We start from the raw sequence: 24,094 nt of genomic DNA, 5'->3' as shown, positions 1-24,094 counted from the left end.
TGAACATTTATTTTTATATGAAAACCTTTTTTAAGTGCGCATTCTGATATTTCACTTCGTAGTTAGACATAGTCCTGTTCGTTAATGACAGCATACAGGTGCTAGTATGGAAACTAATGAGCATTGGAGGTGTTAACTGGGCTTTACTGGTATGTTAACTGTTAATTGGGCTTTATGGGTCACCCTGTTTCTATTCTTTTTCGTTTTTTTATGATTCTATTCACTTTAGATTGCTTTGCTGGGCAACCACTGTTTAAAAGCACTTTGGGCAGAATGAGCGAAGAATGAAACTAACCTAGAGAAGTCAAAAAGATTACATGCAATATGTCGAAAAAGCGGCAAAATGAGGAAAAGCGGAACACACTTTCATTCAAAGAACTAAAAAAAACATAGCAGAGCAAGTCCTGGATGATAATCCAAAGAAGTGAATTAACTAATGGCATCACAACTAACATTTTTGAAAGTCATGGAATGAAAAAAAAACATCAAACTTTTTGAAAGTCATGGCATGAAAATAAAACAAAGCCGGCAGATTGCCGGAAAATAGCCGCAATAGACGCCTGTGGCCTACCAAGAATTGAAACAACTAAAGAAATAAGATTGACAGATAGACCACCAGTTTTTTAATAGACCACCCGACTTTTTGGGTTAGATTCGGACTGCCATTTTTATGCGACACATTTGTTCTGCAAGGAAAATCCCTAATGGAGCGTTTTCAAAATTATTATTCGATATTAAAACTCAAGACTCTATTACTCAGGAATTAGGGCAGATAAGTTTGGCACTACTTAGATGTACAGTATTGACCTTTAATTAGTAAGCGTTCATAAAATTTAAAGTTCCATAAGTGAGTTCAGAAGTCATTTTTTGAGTGAGGTAAGTCACGCAATTGACCTAAATGAAGAAATAACGTCACGAACACAAATTTTAACTGCAAAGCAGTAGAAGAAGTCACTGAAGTCATTGGAAAAATTAATTCCAAGAAGTCAGGGTAAGACATAACAAAAATCTGTTAGACGATAAAAAATAGGAGCGCAGTAATAGCCGCCTGAATTGCTGACGCGGCTATTAAAAACAACAAAACTACATGCCAAAATTATTAATAACATGATATCATAAAACCTCAGAAGTAAAAAAGAATCTTTTAGCAGTTCTAAAGGGTGAAAAAGGAACAATACAAACACAAATGAAGGCAAGATTCAGATTCACTTAATCACTTCAAAAATAAAAAGGGTGTCTCAATCATGAAACCGCTGGCTGAAAGATGGAGTCAATAAATATACGACAAACCACTCCGCATTAGCAGACCCGGGAGAATCGTTAATTTTGAGGCTGAGAGATAAGGCCACAAGAAAAACAACAACAAGCAAGACTAAAAAATAAACTTACTATTTGAAAAGTGAGCGTCAAGATCAAGAGAAACGACTTATATTAAATCAAGCACCTAATAAAATTCACCAAATCCTTGCCAGCAACCGATGAAACCTGTCGGTAATGACACCAATGGATAAGACGACAAAATAGGATATGACGACAGGGAGGACGGTGGGAGAGGGTCTTTGGCTGCACGGGGCCTGTTAGGACTAAACGATGTGAGGAGGAGGGGATTGGGGGGCTGATGAGGGGGGGGGGGGGGGGGGGGGGGTCAACCTCTACGAACTGCCCTTCACACCATAAGTATAAGTCTCCAAAACAGTTTCTGCGAATCGCATAGTTGGAGACCAGCGACCTGAAAGGCACTAAGAGAACTTAATGTCCGCTGGGCGCTACCTGTTAATCCCATTTTTGAGGATGAAAAGTCAAATGAGTCAGACGAAAAATCGTTCAGGCTAAAAATCGCATAAAAAGGACCAACAGGAGGACTGATATAATTGCTACAAACTTCGTTTGAGAGCAATTAAAAACTGTTCAAGTTGACCACGCCTACACCACTTTAACCTGAGTATTTGCATTGTAAATTCACGAGGTTTTCGATCCAGTTGAACAGATGTATTTCAATTTATTGCCCTTCCGGAAAATTGACAAACTTTAATTTTTTTTTCTGAAAGTAGGCTTCTCAGTTTTTTCCAAACTTAGACCTATTAAGCTTTTTTTATTCATAGGTTGAGTAAATAACAAGTGGCACCATGTCATCTCTGAAAATAGCTCACTTCCGTAAAATTTTTGATATACAAATAGTGGAAAACATCGGTTAGTTTAACCTTATAAAGTTTGCTGGCTCTGCGAAAATTTCTCTCGCATCTGTTAATCCAATGTATCGACGTCACACAACAAATCAGCAGTATAAAATTAACATTCAATAATTTTAGTTTCGAACGCAGACGAAAGATCTACACGAGATACTACAACTATGATCATTGGGCTGATAAAATCTGAACGGTTCTTTAATCTGCGAAAAACCTTAATTAATAATATGCAGTACCTACCTGAGCTTCGCCTTGAGGTTGTTGTTGTCCTTGGTGAGGTTCTCATTGGCCTCCACCTGGTCGTCCACCTCTCTCTGCAGTCTCCTCTTGGCAGTCCTCTCTGAGCTCAGATCCTCCTCCAACTTAGTCATCTCGTCTCTCATCACTCTCTGCTTACGAGTCAACTTGTCAGCCGCGTCTTTGCTCTGGGCAGCCTAAAACAGAACTAAGTTTAAGCAACTCACTACCGGAAATATCTGATTTAACTTGTAAAATTTAACACTGGAAGCAATGATACAATTTTGGCCTGGGACATTTTGAAATTTTGATCGTGGACATTTTCCAAATTTAGATTTGGTCTGGGACATACACAAGGTTTAAGAAAGCTTTTCAATTCAGTATTTAACTGAGGTTTCTTGGAAATGGAATATTTCTTGAAAGGTTTGCATTCTTGAAAATGGCATGCCTAAGACTTTTTCAACTCATCCAGCAATTTCAATTGCCATTGGATGTATTTCACACTGAACTATCTGCTAAAATTTTGCATTTACCAAAACGAACCTTTTTTCATGCAAATGTTACTTTCATAATGCATATCAGTTATAGTAATAAACCATTGCGGATAATTTCAACCGTTGAAAGGAAAAAAGCCCGGCATAGGTTGCGACCTTCGTAAAGTTCTTATTTCCAAAAATACAAAATGTATAGAGTCCTTCGGTGTTTTTCCCATCAATTTTAAAGCTATTGACATGGGGGGGGGGGTTAATATCTTATCAAAATACAGATGGTCTATTTGTACAAGCTTTTAGGGGATTATGGGAGATTTCTTTCAATTGACGCATTTGTTCTAATCAGGTGGAATTTTTAAAACAGTTGGAAATACCTTCTGTCGCTCTTCTTCGACGCTGACAGCCAACTCCTTCGCCTTTCTCTCCAATCTTCTGTTGGTTCTGGTCAAGTTCGTCTTCTCCTCTTCTGCCAGTCTGACCTGCTCTTCCAGTGCCTGGTTCTTGGCCTCCAGTGCTTGCAACGCAGCCTTCGATTTCTTGGCTTGGTTCTCTTCAATCTCCGCTAATTTGGCCTTCAAGTCTCGCATCTGCAAATAAATTCAACAATTGTGTAAAATACTGGGTATAATTTGGGTATTTTGGAACCTTCGATATTTTGGCTATTTGTATTTTGTCCTGACACTAAAGAATATGTTTGCATTATTCAAGTACTCGCTGAAGTCAGAAAATAGATACCTTTGAATTGCCGTTTTGTGATTGAATGCGACAATTGAACTAGCGTACATACATAACTGCAATCAATCGAGAAGTGACCAGAACGTTAATTTGCTCCATATGGAAACATTGTTAGAGATAGGGATATCTTGCAATAGCATGGGTTATATTGTAACATTGAAGAAAACCTTGCAAGACTGTGCATCGTATAAAAAGCTTTTGAAGGAATTTCGCAAGATAGTCTCCTGGTTATGAACTTATTCTGATGTACTTAAATAGATTAGTTTGAACTGATGATTTTGGTAACAGATGGCTTGAACATACCCTACTTTGCAATTTCTTTCATCAGCATATCACATTTCCGACAATTTTCTCGTTATCTTTCGTGTCAAAGAGAAAGCAACCAAGTTTGGACAAGAGTAGATGAAACATTTAAAAAAAACATCTCATGTTATCAGTCAATGTAGGGACAGAACATTAACAAAACTAACCGCTCGATCTTGTGTGGCTTTGTTAGACTCTAATTTCTGTCTCTCATCATTGGAAGCGGATAGTTCCTCTTGGACAGAGAGGAGTTGCTGGTTGGTCCTCTGTTTCTCACCACTCATCGACTCCAGTGAACTCTGGGTGTCCTCTAACTCCTCCTCCAGTTCTGCAATCTTCGTTTCAAGACGACGTCTCTCCTCCGCGCCCAGACCCCTAAGAGTAACAAATATTACATACAGGAGCTCTTAAATCAAATTGAATTAACAATTCTTCCAGAATTGCAGGCAGCAATACAGAATATGATGCCAAACGAGCACATTTTAACTCCTTGAATGACACCCAAGAATCTTGAGATACAAAATAACAAAGGAAAATTACAGGATTTGACAATCTGTTATCTTGAATGGTAAGAAAATTATCACAGAATAAATTCCACACATATATAAAAAAGAACACTTTATTAACCATAACTGTCATAACAAGTAACAGAGAGTTTTAAAATTGTTAAAATACTGCCTGGAGTGAGGTTATTTATTTCAGTACATAAGTGTAATTAAATTAAATTAAATTAAATTAAATTAAATTAATTCTTAGCTCGGCCAGGTAGTGTTGATTCATGAGTCGTGGTTTAGTAAAATTTTTTAAATCTGATAGATTTCCAACTAACCCACTCATAAGTTGTATATTGTTTACTATCAGAAAAAGTTTTATTATAAAATTTTTTCGATTCTTTTGGGAAGGTTTTTTTCTTTTTCAAACCCCTTAGTTCTTTAGGAAGTGAATTCCAATCCTTTGATGCAGTTTTTATAATTGAACGTTCTAATTTTTGAGTGTGACATATAGAATCAAAAAATATGTCACAGCTTCTAAGGTTTTGTCTGATGCACCAAGTGGGCAAGGTTGTGACATCTAAAGGATTAAACGCGGGTAAAAGACAGTTTCTCAGTTTCCACATATAAGTGGTTCTTTTCAATTTCACCGTTATTATCACAATGCCTGGGACACGGTTGCAATAGTGGAAGAAAGTGGCAAAAAGTAGTGAAAAAAACTTCAATGAGGTGAAAAAATGCTCCGATTCTGTTTTTCCGTTCTCCAGACATTTTACGCACCCCACCCAACACGCAGTTTGGTTTTGTTTCGTTTTAAAGTATATCGTTTTGAAGTATATCAGTGTTTTGAAGTATATCGTTTGAAGTTTATCAGTGGCATGTTTCGTTTTGAAGTATATCAGTGGCATGTATAGAACAGGATCCCGATTTTAGCCAACTTTTCGGTTTATATTCCTTGGTTAACATTCATTTAACTGGTTAATATTCCTTGATTACAAATACTGAATAATTGCTAAACGAAAATTAGCCAATAAATACAAAACATACCCGGCAGATTGCCGGAAAATAGCCGCCGTTGATTCCAATAAGCATGATTCAGATTGAACGAATAGAATATATTGAAAAAAAAAATTTGTACAAAAATATTTTTTGAGTCCGATTTATTTTGATGGCATTTCGTAGTTGAACATACTTCTGTTTCTTAGAGAGAGGCTACAGGGGCTACTATCAACACCAATAAGCATTAGAGGTGGTAACTAAGACTTATAGGAACGACGTTCAAATAGCGGGAATCTAAAATTGGGCTTTATGGGTTTATCCCGTTTCTATTTCTGACTTCAATTTTTTTATACCAACTCTGTTCATTTTGAATTGCTTTGCTTAGCAACTGATGTTCAAATTCACTTTTAGCAGAATGAGAGAAGAGAGAAACTAGCCTAGAGAAGTCAAAAAGATTTCACGCAAAATGTCGAAAAAGCGGCAAAATGGTAAAGCGAAAAAAAGTTTGACGAAGTAAAAAAAATACGAGCGCAATAATAGCCGGCTGAGAAGATGAGGGCGGCTATTAATTAACCATAAAGTCTGCTAAGGACTGGATCCTAGTCTATACAAGTCAATGATAGAATTAGAAACGAAACATGAGATTATGCGGGCTCTAGACACTTTTAATGGGAACTAGTCGGAGTCTGGAAAGGGACAAAATAAGGAATGCCTACTTGTTGTTAGCGTTGGCCTCCATCTCTTCAATCAGGTCATCTCTCGCCTTCTCGGCAGCCTTCCTGGCCCTCTCCTGATTGGATGCTTCCTCCTGGAGTGAGGCCTGTTCAGCCTCCAGAGCTCTGACCCTGTTGAGAAGTTCTTTGCACTGGTTCTGATTTTCAGTGCTCTCGTTCACTGCTGCGTCTCGCTCATTTTGCATGTCTCTCAACTGGTTCTAAAACAAAACAAAACAAAGTTTTTAATCACCTATTTACATGCCAAACAAATGAGGCAGATGAACTGAAATCAATCCTTTTCACATCAATTACGATTGAAATAAACGGAAAAGCGCGAAATCTGGTCCACGCTTTTCTCCTACATATAATTTTGTAAGCTTGCGTAGTAGAGCCAGTTCAACTTGAATGGCTATGGGCTCTTAATTGCTCTTTGCTGATTTTGCCTTTCCGATTAATAACATGGCCTGTACGGTGAATTAAAATAGAACAACTCCACTGAAAAATACACAGAGGAGGTATTTACAAAAATAGTTGGCAGATCGCCAGAAAATAGCAGAAATAGCGCCGTAGTTTCAAAACAGTAATGAAAAAATAGCCTTAAAAATCTCAGCCAAACATTTGGTGTTTTTGCTTAAAGTAACAATGTCTTCACCTTATTTAAACCAATGTATTGATTCAAAACACGACGACTAATTTATCAGCTGAGTATTTCAGCGTTTTTGTCCTGGGACAAACCTGGTATTTTTTGAGTTGTCTTGCAAACTCCTCCTTGCTCCTGTGTGCTGCCTCGATTGCATCTGCCTGTTCCTGCAACTCACTCTCTAACTTCTTCTTAGCACTCAAAGCACTCTGTTTGCCCCTCCTCTCTTCGTCTAGTTCCTCCTCCAGGGCACGCAACTTCCTTGCCGCGTCTCTCTTCTTGTCCTCCACCTAGTACAACCAAAATATACAATTAGAGGATCCGTTTCATCGTGCAGATTGCAATATCACGAAATTCGGATCTTCTTTACTCCCGGGTCGAGAAATTAACCAAAAACTATGAAATGCGCCAAAAATTCAGCGCATTTATTACAATTTCTGCGCATTTCTTACATAATTTCGGCTCATTTCTTACAAAAAATGCGCTGAAATGGCGCTGCCATCTCATAACCTATGCTTCCCACAGTTATTGCCCGCCCCTGTGCCACTACGCATTACGTCAATATGTAAAATAGCAAGTGCGTTTGGGGGTGGGTGCAAATATTAAAAAATATTCATCATCTAAGCTTCATGTTGGCGGTGTACAAACGGAAAAGATCCAAAAATCTTCCGCGATCCTCATTCTACTTAGGATATGAATGAGTTTTACTATTGAAAAAATCACTCAGCTAAGCATGTTATTCATTGGAGTTAGATTGGTAATTTAACATCAAGCTATTAGAGCGCCATCAATATTTCTGGCCAATATTTAAATACCAGAGATCAATCTTTATTTGATGGCGACATTCTTTGTAGCCATAGATTGTTTTGCAAGTTCAACTGCGGCATCTGATAAGATTTAAAGAAAATATCGTGACACGATGTCAATCATTATGATATCTGAGCCAGTAACCGTTATAGATATATATCGTTTCAGATATTTGTATTCGATGTATTTCTGATTCTTGTATTGCGAATGCCTCACATTTAAGTAGTCCAATAAGTATCTCCATTCAACAATAGATATTTAGGGCAGGAAACAATAAAAAAATATCTTTACTTAGAACAAGGACGTGCACGTTTTTAAGTTCCGAACATCTGCAGTGCCAGAAGAGCCTATATACAATTTGAATATGACCTCTCTGAATGTTCGGCATTTTAAAATTGACAAGTTGCGTATTTTAGGCATGGTTACGTGACCGCAGAAGTCACATCAAACTTCTACCTCTCGAGCCACTGCGCTGATCTGAACTCTATACCCAAGAAGCCAATGAGAAACAATCATCGATGTTCCTTCGGCGCAAACTTTAATTTTTTAAAATAAATATGAGATACTGTAAACCATTTTTCGTAAGCAATTTAACACAGTTTAAAACAGGTTCAAGAGTCACTTAAAGGGACGAGTCGGCCTAATAGGGTCCTAACTGATGCATATTTTAACATCTTAAAAAGGGTTTTTAAACACAACCCGCAGATTGCCGGAAAATAGCGACCGTTGACTCCCATAACCAAGATTGGGATTGAAAAAAGAGAAAATAGTGAAAAAATGATTTTTGTACAAACAATTTTTATTTTGATGTCATTTTGTAGCTGAACATGCACCTTTTTCCACACAGGTAGTAGACCACACAGAGGCTAGTATTAATACCAATAAGCACATGGTAACTAAGAACACAGTTTGAGTAACGGGCACCTAAAATTGGGCTTTATGGGTTTATCCCGTTTCTAATTCCCATTTCGTTTTTTGAAACTGACTCTGTTCATTTTGAATTGCTTTGCAGAGCAGCCGCTGTCTTTTAGCAAAAGAATTTTAACAGAATGAGAGAAGAGTGAAACCAGCCAAACAGAAGAGTGAAACTAGCTTAGAGAAGTCAAAAATATTTCACGCAAAATGTCGAAAAGGCGGCAAAATCAGGTAAAGGGAAAAAATTTTAGTTGACGGAAAAAAGCATAGCAGGACAAGTCCTGATATTCAATGCAAAGAATTGAAAGAAAACTTAGAAGTACTCTACCTGAGCAGCAGATCAATTGAACAATGCCAGACAAAACACAAATCATCTAAAAAAAATTGAGAAACTAAAACAATCTATACAATCTAACCAATCTATAACAAACTAAACAAAATATACTCATTGTTAAAACTCTTTGAAGCTTTTATACCTCAGACAAAATTTGATGCCTTTAAATATACCTATTTTAATACTATCTTACGAAACAATTTTTGTTTCTGAAATCGGCCCCATATTATATCTGCAAGAACTGAAAAAAAATTCATTGTCCCTTGAAGATCGATTAAATCAAAAATGACCAAAAATAAAATCAATTGCAAATTATACGGATTACGGAAATGTTGCTGAAAATCATGATAATAATATCTTCAGAATCATTTTTGTGTCTCTAGAGGCTATCCAGTAATCCAATTCCAAACCTTAAAGAAATCATTGGGTCAAAGATCGAGAGGCAAAAATTTTTAGAAAAAATTTCAAATTTCGAAAAATAGAAACTCTTTCAATTTAAAATGCTGAAAACCATTCAAATGCTCCCTAGCAACTAGTTAATAACAAACTATTAAACCCCGGCTGAGGTTACCTGGCTACTGAGGCAAGAAAAACTGAATAAAGACACAAAAATTTTAAAATTAGAAAGATTAAAATGTTAAAACAAATCCATGGACACTAACAACCATGCAGTAACTTTTTATCAGACCGTGGAATAGGTTTTCTGGCACTTGAGAAAGGACAAATATTTAAAATCGACAAAAACTTCAGGAAACTTTTGAAAAATGCAGATTCTATCAAAAAAATGCTAAAAATCGAGACATTAAAAAGTTGAAAGCAAATCCATTGTTACTATAAACTACGCATTACCCTATTATCAAAACCTAAGAGGAGCTTCCCTGGCCCCTGAAGCTGGAAAAACTCAAAAAAATGACAAAAAATTTTCAAAAGACTTGCAAAAATTAGTATCAATTTGCGTGTTTGTGTTTGTAGTACCAAAACATATAGCTCATCAAAATGGTCATAATAAGTAATTTTGTCTCGCAAAAGGCTGTCATCAAATTTTTAAAATTTAAACCCTAGACTAATCAAACAAAAAACATGGAAAACTGCACCATTTTGAGCCCAAAAACTCCTAAAAATGACCAGTTAACTTGAAATTAAGGCCATCCCAGCAGCTGTACCACTCTAAGCATTTGAAGGACCGCTAAATCTCATTTTAAGCCTCTAATGAAACTTTATGCCCGCTGCGCTTTACCTGTTTATCCCGTTTTGAAAGATCAAAGTCATTGAAAAATGTGTGAACACATCTTAAAACACAGCGCCCCAATACAATTCAAATTCTTGAATTGTAAAAAAAATTAGGAGCGCTATAATAGCCGGCTGAGAAGCTGAGGCAGCTATTAAAAACATTACTCAACTGTAGCAACAGGAAACAATTGATTATCATTTTAAATCGACAACGCGGCAATGACAAACCTCTTGATCTTTAGCAGCCAAGGCTCTTTCGAACTCCAACTTCTTGGCGGCCAATTCTGTGGTAGCACTAGTCGCGTCTCTCTCGTGCTGAGTCAAATCCTCTTCCATTACCAAAATTTCCTCGTTTAATTTTTCCACCTCTCGTTGAAGAGCCAATCTCGCCTTCTCTGCCTCAAGGGCATTCTTTCCGCTTTCGCCTTGAGCCTGGGAGAGGGAGTCAAGGTCATTTTTGAGAGATTTGACTTGTCTCTCTAAGTCATCTTTCTCTTCTTGTCGTTCGTCCAGATTGCGTTGTAGATTCAGAAGCTACAACACAAAGTACAGCCATAAAACATTAGAAAATATTTTAGAAGATATACATTTTACCCATAATATAGCAAAAAAATGTCTCTCCCACTATAGCGCCCCCCCCCCCCCCCACACGCCCGCAGTAGAACTGCAAATTCAGTTGCTACCAGCATAATTAAATGGACTTAAGCCCGGAGATGATTTAAAAATTTGAACGGATCTTGTATTTTTGCATATGGAATTTAAACGTAGGGTTAATCGAATCAAAGATTTTCAATTGAAGATCTCTAATCTAGATAAGTAGCAATGAGACGTGAATCAAGTGGTCAACCTACCTTTGACTCTCTGTCTCTGAGCTGTGCCTCACTTTGTTCCTTTCCATCCTGCAGGACCTTGGCTTTGTTCACCTCCTCTTGCAAGTGCTGAAACATAAAAACAATGCGACTACTCTTCTAAAAACTGCTTCAAAATCAAGTACATTTTTTTCAAGGCGATGTATGATTCTGCCTGCAAGTCAATGCCACCAAAAAAAAACCTTTTTTGCCATTTTGATAGGACATGAAGTATGATATGGGTCCGCTTTTTCTCAACACTGATCGATTCGAGGTTTAATCGATATTCAACCTTAGTTCAATTGGAACTTCAATTAAGTTCGAGGAACCCTCAACCTTAGACGTCATTTCCACCATGGTTTCATTTTGCATCAAGACAGAGCAGAGAAGATTGAAGTAAGAAATCAAATGACTGACCTGGTTGAACTTGCCAATCTTCTTCTCCTGGTCTGACACTTTCGCTCTCAGAGTCACCAGCTCGTTATTCGCATCTTCAACCTAAACAACAGACAATTAAGAAAGAAAGAAAGAAAGGAAGAAAAAGAATAAATTTCTCCTTTATCATAAAAATTATCAACAATTTAATCAATTACATTGCTACGTACATTAACAGTGGCTGGATAATTTGTCCAACAATTATGCTCTTAAGGCACTATTTTGATTCCAGCCAGTGAATAATTCAAGAAACTTTAAAAATTGCCCTTGTCATGTAAACAGCCATAATCCAGAAATCCATTAAAACTATATTGCATACTGTTTTACCAGTATATCCTTTCTTCAAGATAACCAGGTTTTGATTTATCAAAAGCCTTTTCATTCTTAGTAAGGAATAGCAATCAAAGCCAAATTTGGCCACAGCAATAAATGTGTGAGAACAAATGTTTGGCAACTGAAAAAAGTCTAAATCTGAAGTGATGACCAACAATACACAAGGTGCAACTCTAGACCGAAGCCATTAACTCTGAAGCCTTAACTATTACTTACTTGCTAATACTCTTTGTAAAAAAGGGTAAGTAAAAGACTTACTTCAGCCTGGTATCTCTTCTTGGTCTTGTCTGACTTGTCCAGCTGTGCTCTCAGTTCCTCAATCTGGTCATAGGCTTCATCTCTCGCCTTCTCCACCTTCCTCTTCGTCTCCTCCAACATCTCAATGATAGGGACATAGTCATCGACCTTCTTGTTAAGACTGTCACACTGAAAAGGTGCTCAACATTATTAAGTGATCTATTAATTTAAATCCAAGTTTAGTTTACATTTTACCTGTCAAAACTGATACGCTTACAAAAAATCCCAGTATTGTAAATCAAAAATTAAAGGCTCCTTAGCTATCATTTGATCATAAGAAGAACTTAATTCCTCAGTTTCAATTGCCAAAGTAGCTGCTGATTTAACAATTCCTTGAAATTTCAATCATATCTCCCTCATTTGGAAGTTTGTACCTTTTTGTATGTTTTGTGAACCAAGGAAAGTAGCTTTAGGGTTATTTTTATTGATATTTTCTCGTGTGATATTATTCCCAGCTGGTTGATGTACCTGCATAATGCAACCATAAAACTCGTTTTTTAAATTTCACATCTCTAAGAAAAGTCTGTTTAAGATTCCCGATCTGATTCACGATTTTTCATAGCTGAACAACTTCTTTCCAATTATTTTCGACGGTACAAAACCTTTGGGAAGATTTGGAACCCACCTCTGATTGCAAATCTCTGTACTTCTTCTCTAGTGTCTGGTATGCAGTCTCTAAATCCTCATACCTCTCATTTGACAGATTCAATTCAGCTTCAGCCGACCGCAACCTGAAAAAGACTCGTAACAATATTTATATCAAATCACGTTGTTAAGGCAGTTTAGAACTCTCCAGTCGTAACGGACAAGATACAGAAAGGCAACAGTCGAAACGCAACATCACAAATACCTTTTGCAATTCCTATGTAGTGACAATACAGTCAAAGATTACAACAAAACCAACATCGGAAAACAATTAAACCATGAGAGAGTAATCTGTATATGATGGCCCCACGGTTATTTGAAATAGAGACATACATGTATATATGTATGTATATGTCTGTATATATGTATGTACATATATACATACATATATACATGTGTGCCTCTATTACTCACTCGTGGGGGGTGGGGCATCATACACATTACTTGAGAGCTTAACCTCACCCAATGAGAGGGAAGGTTGATCAAAATTTAGTGAAAGTAACGAAAGAAGAGAAGAGACCTAAAGGGGTCTTCACTTGGGCATCTGATTTAGAATTTAACCGTTTAGTTTCTGAACATTACTAACCAATCAAAATTGCAGTAAATTGAGATTTGCTTTTTCTCAAAATTTTTCAAGAATTTTTGGTCAGACTCATCACAGAGTCACGAGTCAGAATAAGGACAAAGACAAAAAGGGAAAAGGGTAACAGAAAAAGTTTAGGACAGAAAAGGTAAAAGTCACATTAATGAACAGGGTTTGAAGGGAATGAGATCTGGAGCTAAAATAGGACACAACTCACTTTGTTTGTAGCTCTAGTTTGCTCTTTGTTTCTAATTCCAGAAGTTGCATCGTCTCGTTAAGATCCGCCTCCAATTTGGTAGAAGTCTTCTTGTCACTACTCTGCTGTGACTCCATTGCATCTAGTCTCTCTTGCAGTGCTTCACTCTCTTTCTACAATATCGAAGGTCGCATAGTTTTATTCGATGCAAAAAATCAGTGATTTACCGTTATCGACCCGCAGTATGTTATGAGCCCAAATTACAAAACGCATGCCAATGCTTAGCTAATAATTAACATACCCGGCAGATTGCCGGAAAATAGCCGCCGTTGATTCCAATAAGCATGATTGGGATTGAAAGAATAGAAGATATTGAAAAAGAAAATTTTTGTACAAAAACATTTTTTAAGTCCTATTTATTTTGATGGCATTTCGTAGTTGAAGATAACGTACTTCTGTTTCTTAGAGAGAGGCTACAGGGGCTACTATCAATACCAATAAGCATTAGAGATGGTAACTAAGACTTATAGGAACGACGTTCAAATAGCGGGCATCTAAAATTGGGCTTTATGGGTTTATCCCGTTTCTACTTCTGACTTCAATTTTTTATACTGACTCTGTTCATTTTGAATTGCTTTGCTGAGCAACTGATGTTCAAAATCACTTTTAGCAGAATGAGAGAAGAGAGAAACTAGCCTAGAGAAGTCAAAAATATATCACGCAAAATGTTGAAAAAGCGGCAAAATGAGGTAAAGCGAAAAATTTTTTTATTCGACGAAGTAAAAAAACATAGCAGGACAAGTCCTGACGTACAATTCAAAGAATTTTCATTGACTTAACAAACAACTAGGCCTAGAACGGACAATGAGTGAAATGGGAAAACCATTTCTAAAAAAAATCAGATGACAAAAAAAAACAAAAAAAAAACAAAAAATCAATGTCAAAATGCTGCTAGGAACAAAAAACCACTAGTGAGATATGTGATTTTGATTCTAACAAAAAACTAGGTCCAGAATGAGCTGTAAATGGATTGGGAAAACTATTTAGAAAATCCGATCCAAAAAATTTAAAAAAAAAGTAAAAATCAGAGTGAAATTGCCGCATGTGAACAAAAAACCACTACAGAAAATCCGAATTTTTGTTCAAACACCGTTTTCTCACTCTACTTTAAAATTAGAGTGAAAAAAAATTCACGCCGCAAAACCACTCGCTTTTTCGCTCCACTTCCTGTTTCGGCGTGACCAAAATCACCACTCCAATTTGACTTCAAAAATCATGAAAATGTGTGAACAGATCTTAAAAAAAAGACAGCGCCCCAATACAATTCAAATTCTTTGAATTGTAAAAAAAAATAGGAGCGCTATAATAGCCGGCTGAGAAGATGAGGCGGCTATTAATAATCCAATATAGCGCGTGCGCTAGGGAGTTTGTTTCACACATTATGTTTCTACTAAGCTATATTTTTCACTTTAAAGAGTGAATTTTTTGCACAAAAATTGCTCGTTCTTTTGTTCCGCTTCTTGTTTCGACATAATCGAAATAACCACTCAAATTTGATTGGAGAATTAGGAGACAAAAATACATTTCCCCAGCACAAATTATCAGATGTGAATAATAGTATTTGGTTTAGAAGCTTATGTGGCCAATCAAAGAGCGGGATCTTTTCCGTTTCTGTCCCCAGTACGTTTTACACTTCCCAGTTAAAGAGCACGTTACCATTACATAGTAAATTATTGTAAAAAAACGGCAAGTGCGTCTGGGGGGCACAAACGGAAAAGATCCAATCATAACCGACTAGAAAAACTCTTTATCACTCAAGATTCAGTTCAGAGTTAAAAGTTTTGTGAAATTTTGTGAGCGTTCTTTCGACCAACCTGTAGTGACACAATTTTTCCAGTCTGTGACTCGATGACCCTGTTTGCATCCGCGTGTCTGGCTTTCTCCTCTGTCAACTGGGTGTCCAGTTTCTTCCTGGCCTTGTCCACGTCTGCTTTGGCCTGCTGTACGCTCTTTAATTCCTCAGTAGTCTGCTCCAGTTGGGATTCAACGGCAGCCTTCGATTTCTCTGCCACTTGTTTTGCTTTGCTGACCTACAAAACATACACAAAATTAAGTGCCGTATCAGGAGCTGTGCTATTGGTGTTCCTATCGTAAAAAGATATCTTTAGTAAGGTTTTTATTCAGTATTTTGCTAAGTTTAAGTTTTTCCAAGTGGGGGTCCAAGTGGTTAATTTCGAAGTTAATAGCGGTGCTTGATACCAGCATCTGAACGGTGGTGCCGCAGTGATAGTAACTGGAATTAAACAATTTTACTGCGTGTAATATTTTTTCCGATTTTCCAATCAAAAGCTAAAGGGTGATATTAAGATAATCAGAAACGGACAAGTACATTTGATGAGCAGCTACCTATTTTGTTCGTTATTTTGCTTACTGAACAAACAAACTGCTTGCTGAACAGAGTGCAAACATCGAGCCAATTTAAATATTCTTGCCCAACACATTCGCAATTTGAGAATTGAACTACTTAATGTCGTAATGATATCAATAACTTAATTACCGCGATTATTATCAATGTCAATTTTAAATCTCAAAAACAATTTCAAAATTTTTTTCTTGAACTACTTTCTTTGTCATTTTCCGAAACCGAATTATTGAACTAGGAACAGTTCCCTTTTAAATGACGGTGTGAGCCGTTCATCGGATTGAACACCTGCGAGCCTTTTAATTAAATATGTCTACAATGCAATAAAAAAGGTTATGATGTTAACCTGGTCGATTTTGTCGTTGAGTTCCTCTTGAATCTTGCCGTGTCTGCTCTTCATGTCAGCCAGTTGCTGTTCGTTGGTCTTGGCTAGATCTGCCAGCTGGTTCCTGACAGCCACCAACTCAGCCTCTCTGTTCATCCTCACTTGAGCTGCAGACTGCTCTTTATCAGCTGCCTCCTCCATCTCAGTCTTCAACGTCTCCAGCTCCTTAACACACACACAAACATTTCATGGATCTATTCCCTTCCCCCAGAGTTTCCTTTATGCCCCCAATTAGTTTGATCGATAGCACGTGCAAAAGGGGGCGTAAAAGTTACGCTAAGCTGGTGGAGGGAGGGGGGCAGAATAGATCCTATTGACACATGAACTTTGATTTGTTGAGTTATTGTCACCTTTTATTACTTCTATTGAATGGCAGAAGTGATACAGGTGACAATAAGTATACGGATCAAATTCTGCCCATCGGAACTTGAGAAATGGGAGCGAAAAATGTTTGTCCCCAAAGAAGTTTCTGGGCTCTGTTTCTGTTACTTTCAATCTTACATCTCATCAATTTTTTAAAAAATGCTGTCCACAATTACAGCATAAAAGCTCAAATTTGTAATATAGCTTTGAGTTTACAGCACGCTTCAAGCGGAAACTACACTCAAGTTCGGACACTTGTTTATAGAAAATCTTTTCCAATTGGGAACTGACCTCGATGATGTCCTGTTTCTGTCTCTCCAACTTCATCTTGAGTTCCTTCTCCATGTCAATGTCCTCCTGCAATTCACTTGCCTTCGCCTCCAACTCCCTCACCTGTCTCTGCAGCTGAGCTCTCGCTGCCGCCTCATCGTCCAGCTTACCACTGATACTTGTGATGTCCTGCTCTCGAGATCTGAACAAAACTCACTGTTGAAACAATTTTCTTTCGCTCTCCGCATAAAATCGAAAATTTGAGAAAAGTACAATAATAGAATGCGTAACTATGGCTGCATCAGTAGTCTTCAAACTTTTGGTTGCTCTAAAATAATGACAAAAATTTCGAAGTCATCAACTATTCCTATGGATAATTGTCAGACAGTAATAGGAGTAAGTAACGCGAATAAAGATATAAAGCATTCAAAAAAAAGCACAGCAACTCGATGCAACAAGTGAAAAAGAAAAACCAGTCATCAAACTCGTTCATTAGCAGATGGTAGAAGATTCGAAAACAGCCACAAAGCAACCTGATCGGGACGAGAAACCCGCTATCAAACTCGCTCTGAGACAACGCAGGCTCCGGACCTCGATCGACAAGAGACACGGGTATTAAACCGGTATCGCAACGTTAAGGCTTCGAAGACCAAGACGGCAAACAAAAACCAACAGACGAAAAACGCTTCGGATACTCAGCAGTTGAATAAGCAGATTGCGCGCGTGTAGAACGTAAGAAGGAAAGCAACCAAATACTTCTACAGCAAGCTCTACCAAATTCTACGGCGAGAAATTTGGAAATCTACCAAATGTACACCATTGTTGATCCTTTCGCGTTGGCGTCATTGTCCGGATCGAGCAAAAACGTTGTGTGAAATGGGAAAAACTAAACATAGCTGGCAGCTTGCCAGAAAATAGCCGCAATAGCTTTGTAGATATGCAGTCTAAAAAAACCGTGAAAAAGACAGACCAAAAAAACTCGTCTTTTCATTGAAGGCTGATATGTTAAATTTTGATTAAAAATTTGCATAAGTTTATGCTGCTTCTATTAGCTGCTCTCAAATAACCTTCATTTAGAGTGACACACTCCCATTTGATCTTATCTCTTTGAATTAAAGTAAATAAAAGTCAATTTCAAAGTGAGGAAGTCATTTTAGAAAGTGAGGTAAGTCAAGTGTGACCAAAAATTTAATCACGCGAATGAACACAAAAACCCGCTCCACAAAGAACGAAAAATGACGTCACGCACTTACTTCAGTTGGAATTGCATGATAATTGAACAAAAGGCAGATTTGAAGTGGTTGTGACGTCATATGGTCGTAACAAAAATCGCGACGAAGAAATGAAAAAAAAAACCAATAGAAGGCCGATAATAGCCCCAGCTATCGCTGTGCGGCTATCAACCAGGGCTATAAAATAGTGGGCGAAACTCAACTTTTGCCCCACCACTCATAAAAACAGTAGAGAAACGGCACTTTGGTCCTCCTCCAGTCTTCGCAACTGTAACAAGAACAGATTTTTCACAATTTCGTTACAAAAAAAACGATAACGGCTGTACTGGGTAGTCTGCGTAAGTAACCGGATGCTCCAAAACTGGTGCAGTATATAACATAGCCAGTAAATTGCCGGAAAATAGCCGCCGCTGAACCGCTTGACGGACATTGGGATTGAAACAGAAAAATTAAAAAAAAATAAGAGACGGAAATTGTCAGAATTTTGCTAAGTGTCAAAATGCTCTTATTTGGTGTGCAAATTCTGCATATTCGGTTACATTCTTAAAATTACACTTCCTTCAGCTTCTAAACTGAACGTTATTAAGCATAGTTCTAATGCCAGTTAGCAATCGCTTTAATGAACTTTATTAACCTAATGCACTATGACTTAATGACAGGGCTTTATATGCTCATCCCGTTTCTCTTGATTTTGCTTTTTTGACTTTGACCGTATTCACTACATTGCGTAATTCAATGCGTAAAAAATATAGATTCCATTCAGTTGAAACAGTGAGTGAGGTAAGTCAGAAGTAAACATCGTGATTTATGTAACACGAAAAACGAGACCAAATGGTAAAACGAATTAAAAAAAGGAGAGCGGCTGACGGCGGCTATTTATTATGCAATTTACAACTGATGCAAGTAAAAAAATAATGACCGAGATCGATCACTTTCAACAGCATCTTGAAAACCTTCAAAAACATCTTGGTTTTTACCATATCAAACAATTCTTGAACATAAGCGACTAACAACGAGCGAATTGCTCTCAAATGAGGGGCGGAAGGCTGACGAGTGGAGTGCGGCTGGGTTCAAGCGATGGTGAGGGGTAGGGTTCGGAGATCTGGACAACAGGGGGTGCAAATCGCCAGGTGGAGGATGGTGGACGGGGTGACTGACAAGAGTGTCAAAATTTTTATTATTATGTGTACTTTTTGGATTATGAGATCCTTATTTCACTCATAATAAATTGCCGGCACAGTTAGACGATTGGATGGATTTCCGTTTTCGGTGGTCAAAAAATTAGTGTCATAAAGCTATTCATATGAGCGATAAGCGCAAAACGTTAAAAAACGCATTTTTCTTATCTGCTTTTATTATAAGCAAAGTTTAATTATCGTATATGTTATAAGCTCAAAACATCGCTGCATCATTAAATTGTAAATGCCGGTTGTGCATAATTGTATATGAAAGTGTATGAAATAAATAAACAATATACTATAACATGTTCAAGTGAAATGTGCAAATGGTCGTGGGGACAAAACCAGAAAAGATCCGAAAAGCTGTTGAACGGATCAGTAAACATAACCGACTACACGTCGGAAGAATTGCTCTCGAACGCCTAGTGGGAGCTCTAATCAATTGCAGCCTGCTTCAGACGGGGGAGCCTAAATGGGACTAAGAAGTTCAATAGTGGGCTTCAAATAACCACATTACAGGTTAACATATACCACTTTTAAGATTTAAAGTGAAAACTGGAACCAGTTTCGGCGCTCTTTTCAGTTGACTTTTAGTATTAAATTGCCGCCAGTTGAGTTCAGCTGCTTGAAATTGTGATTGAGAGAGAATTTTAGATCACGCGAAACGCAAAAAGTCATGCGAAAGGGCGTAAAAGTCACTCGAAAAGTCAAAACGGTCAAGCAAAAATTGTGCATAAAAAAGACACACACGTTTACAATAATTGCTTCTCTACGAGAGCAATTAAAAACAATGACGCCATCAGGTGGGTAATGGATCAAGCTAAGGCAGAAAACGAAATCTCTATGTTGCAGTCCTTAAGTCACTTATTCTGGAATCACAAAAGATACAACGCCTTTCCAAGAGAAGTGGTAACCAATCAATTAACTAGCATAAAACGGACCGTAGAAACAATTTAAACTTTTAGCATAACGCTTAGTACTATTCGGGTTAAACTTTTGGCTTTCACTTGAAAATAGCGACCTGAGCTGTGTGGCGAGATCCTCCCTCTGAACTGTGAGGTCTTCAACTTGGCTTCTAAGGTCATTGATCTCCTGCTCCAGTCTTCTCTTCGAACTCTCCAACTCCTTCCTCAGTTTCTCCTCTTTGGTGCTCTTCTCATCCAATTCTTTGATTGAGACATCATTCTTGTTCTTCAGTTTAGTCAGCTGCTTTACCTGAAATACACACTCCACATCAGTCCATTATCAATATTTCTAACCCATCTAACTGTCGACCAAAATACCAATACCAAAAGGTATTCTGAAAACGGATGTGTAGCTAAATACAAGATTTATTGTAGATAGCCACTGCTGTTCAGATGCACGCTATAAATTCAAAATACGTTTCGATTTTAACAGAACTTGCAATGAAAAGCCATAGATCAGATTGCTTTTGATCATAACTTGATTAAATTGCAAACTAAATATACTGATACTAAGCGAAACATACTCTCAAAGGCTTCGGTTGAACGTTCACGGTTGAAAATTCCACTTGAGAGCAAAGCTGATCAATTTAGTTCAGTTTTCTGTTAGCTTTTGTTCAAAAATTTTTACAACTTAATCAAATGTTGCTCACTTTTTCCTCCTCTTCGGACAATTTCTGTGAAAGTTGAGCCAGTCTTTCCTCCTGGATTTTCTTTTCTTTTGACAGCTTCTGGTTGGAGTCTTCCATGACTGCGATGTCCTCTTCCAGTTTCCTCAACTTCTGCTCCAAAGAATTCTTCTCTATCTCAAACTTCTGTCGCTTCCCTTCCTCCTCTTCGAGCCTTAACGCAAACAAAAGTTAAGCGGCTTTGCTCTAAGTATATCTATTAGGAACCATAATTAAAATTTACACGACTAGTCGATCCATACTTCCAAAACATAACAGATCCATCAGTAATGGTTACGTGACTGCTTGAAGTCACTGAGTACTTCTGGCGTTTATCGAGAACCGCGAAGCGGTTCGAGATATTAGGTCAGACTTTCGAAGTGACTTCTGCAGAGTCACTTAACCATGCCTTCAACGGCATTTAACTTCTGGCTAAGTAGCAACTTCTGGCATTTTGACTTCTGGCACTGTAGACTTTCGACATTTTAAAATGTGAACGTGAGTGTTTTAATCAATTTCGGAGTAATGTCCATATCTTTCGGCGTTCTCATTTTTTATTTTTCAATTACTTGATGGAACAATTGTTCGTGCATGCTAGTTCCCTATCTAAATATCGTTGCAATTTCTAGCCTTCATTTCAGTCTTCAGAGAGTTCAAGATTCTAATCGAATACTCTCAAACCAACAAACATACTCACACTCCTCTACCGCTCACTTGCTTTACATCTTATATAGGTTATTACAAAATATACCAACACCATAAGCGTCTCAAAACCTTGCCTAAACTCCTTCAAGAACTCCTCAGACTACGAATTAACAAATGATAACTAGCAGTCATGGACGTAAAAAATTAGTCTCAAGGATCAGTCAAACAAAGTTACTCACTGTTCCTCGACATCCTTGAGGTGTTCCTGCAACTTGGCCTTTTCCTTCTTGGCCAGGGAGACCTTCTCCTCCTCCTCTTCCATCCTCATCTGCAGTTCCTCAATGTACTGGGTCTGTTCCTCAGTGATGGTCTTCAAGCGTGTCTTCTGCTCCTCAGCCTCGGCTGCCATCTCCTGTTCCACTGCCAGCTTCTCAGTTAAGTTATTTCGCTCTTCTTCCAGACTACTCAGACGCTTTGAGGTGTCCTACAAGACAACGCAAAATTATGGCTTCAAAAATTGAGAACTTTTACAAAGAATGTTTGATGCATTACATCCGTCACACTGCTATACAATATCACATTATGAGGTCTCACTTAACTTATATTTTAGGACTTGCAATATATCAAAAGTTACAAACCTTTTTTGAAACAGTTCTAATTTAAACCAATTTTAAGAGTTTTTTGGTTTATATTTACAAGAATAATAACTTCTCGTTTCAGCGTAACCCAACTTTTGCCTTAACAAGGAACACATGTAGTGCCCAAAATCGACGAAATTTACACTTACATTCAACTCGAGTTGTGTCTTGTCTAACTTCTCAGCCACTTGTTTCAGCTCACCCTCTTTTGCCCTCAGCTCCTCGTCCTGCCTATTCACACCCAATAGAGGCTTTATCCTCACGTACAACTTCCACCAATCCCATTGTCTGAGTTTCAAATGAGCTGAGAAGTTTCTCTGCAGGATCCGGATAGCTTTGTGAGCTTCCACTCGTTTCGAGAAGGCTCTGAAAAATATCTCACATATCGCAATGTTTATCTCAGAGTCCTTTTAATTGTCTGACTTGAAAAATTTTTTGAGTAATTATCCACCATGGTACCAAAAAACTACGCGCCAATTTAGAATTTTTTAAAAAGTCAGAAGCAACTATTTAAATAAGCGGTTTAACCATCTTTTCTTCTTGAGCGAAGAAAACGAGAATACAACCACTATTAAAATTGCCAAATTCAACGTATTTTTTCAGCGCCATCATGCTTACTTAAAACCAATCATGCTTAAAGAGCAAAAATTATGTTGTTCGTACCTTCTCGGTACCATGGTGTAATTTTCCTCCGACAAATAGTTCTTTTATCATATAGAATTATCCAGCATTGGATTGATAATAGAACCCATACGCTAAAACCCAAATCCTGAATGACTACTTGATTCCCTTGGCTCTTAAAGTTCAAAAGTCAATCAGCAATAGGTATAACAAGCATGTTTTATCATAATTATTCGGTTACTCGCTGTAATGTTCGGATGTAATAGTTTCAAATCAAGTTCACCGCTCAGGCATGGTAGTGGTAAACGTTAAATTTAGCTAGCAGATTGCCAGATCGTAAGCCTCAAAAAAATATGAACATAGCTGGCAGATTGCCAGAAAATAGCCGCAATAGATTCGTAGATCGGCAGTCTAAAAAAAACAGTAAAAAAGACAGACCAAAAAAATTCGTCTTTTCATTGAAGGCTGATCTGTTATATTTTGATTAAAAAACTGTATAAGTTATTGCTGCCTCTATTAGCTGATCTCAAATGAGCTTCATTTAGAGTCATACACACCCATTTGACCTTATCTCTTTGAATTAAAGTAAATAAAAGTCAATTTCAAAGTGAGGAAGTCATTTTTGAGAGTGAGGTAAGTCAAGTGTGACCAAAAATTTAATCACGCGCATGAACAAAAAAACTCGCTCCACTAAGAGCGAAAAATGACGTCACACATGCAATTCAGTTGAAATTGCATGAACGAATGAACAAAAAATGGCTGTGACGTCATATGGTCGTAACAAAAATCATGACGACGAAATAAAAAAAACCAAGAGAAGGCCAATAATAGCCTCAGCTATCGCTGTGCGGCTATTAAAAAAGACTTTGCTGAGAATTCTTTGTACTCATTGGCATGTGATATAATTTGATTAAAAAGATATAGTATAACTAGGTGCTGCTTCTATTAGCTGCCCTCAAATAAACTTCAAATAGAGTGACATATACTCAGTTGAACTAATCTCTTTCAATTAAAGTAACCAAAAATCTCTTTGAGAGTGAGCAGACTTCTTTAGATAGTGAGTTAAGTCACGCGTCAACAAAAAATTATCACGCGAAAGAACAAAAAATCGCACCATTAAGAGTGAAAAAAGAGGTCAGGTAAGTAATTAACTTAGTCGAAATAGCGTGGCTAAATAAACAAAAAGCAGATGTGAAGTAAGCGTGAAGTCATATGGTCGTAACAAAATCTTGACAAATATGAAAAAAGGAAGACGGTTTCGGAGAAAAACCACCAGCTAAACTTGGTAG

General features: G+C 37.5%; 1 protein-coding gene across 10 annotated transcripts in view; it reads right to left on the bottom strand.

Annotated features, from left to right (window-relative positions):
* The window catches only part of LOC142351925 (uncharacterized), a 91,325-nt gene that overhangs the window by 10,720 nt on the left and 56,511 nt on the right, over positions 1 to 24,094 (bottom strand). For all 10 annotated transcript variants that reach the window (XR_012760981.1, XR_012760979.1, XR_012760982.1 and 7 more), the window contains 18 exons: positions 22,334 to 22,550; positions 21,786 to 22,030; positions 20,887 to 21,076; positions 20,293 to 20,486; positions 16,883 to 17,063; positions 16,190 to 16,393; positions 15,296 to 15,511; positions 13,443 to 13,594; positions 12,623 to 12,728; positions 11,959 to 12,126; positions 11,350 to 11,430; positions 10,936 to 11,022; positions 10,313 to 10,618; positions 6,894 to 7,088; positions 6,159 to 6,376; positions 4,120 to 4,327; positions 3,289 to 3,501; positions 2,427 to 2,620 (listed from right to left, as the gene is read on the bottom strand). Coding sequence is in view for 6 of the 10 variants with exons in the window: in XM_075404185.1 (XP_075260300.1) it covers positions 2,427 to 2,620; positions 3,289 to 3,501; positions 4,120 to 4,327; positions 6,159 to 6,376; positions 6,894 to 7,088; positions 10,313 to 10,618; positions 10,936 to 11,022; positions 11,350 to 11,430; positions 11,959 to 12,126; positions 12,623 to 12,728; positions 13,443 to 13,594; positions 15,296 to 15,511; positions 16,190 to 16,393; positions 16,883 to 17,063; positions 20,293 to 20,486; positions 20,887 to 21,076; positions 21,786 to 22,030; positions 22,334 to 22,550 (3,375 nt within the window). In the remaining 4 variants the exon portion in view is untranslated. The remainder of the gene's footprint in view (positions 1 to 2,426; positions 2,621 to 3,288; positions 3,502 to 4,119; positions 4,328 to 6,158; positions 6,377 to 6,893; positions 7,089 to 10,312; positions 10,619 to 10,935; positions 11,023 to 11,349; positions 11,431 to 11,958; positions 12,127 to 12,622; positions 12,729 to 13,442; positions 13,595 to 15,295; positions 15,512 to 16,189; positions 16,394 to 16,882; positions 17,064 to 20,292; positions 20,487 to 20,886; positions 21,077 to 21,785; positions 22,031 to 22,333; positions 22,551 to 24,094) is intronic.

The sequence above is a fragment of the Convolutriloba macropyga genome, chromosome 13 (genome assembly GCF_964194025.1).
Source record: "Convolutriloba macropyga chromosome 13, txConMacr16.3, whole genome shotgun sequence".
NCBI classification, from domain to species: Eukaryota; Metazoa; Xenacoelomorpha; order Acoela; family Convolutidae; genus Convolutriloba; species Convolutriloba macropyga.
This window is presented reverse-complemented; position numbering and strand designations above follow the sequence as displayed.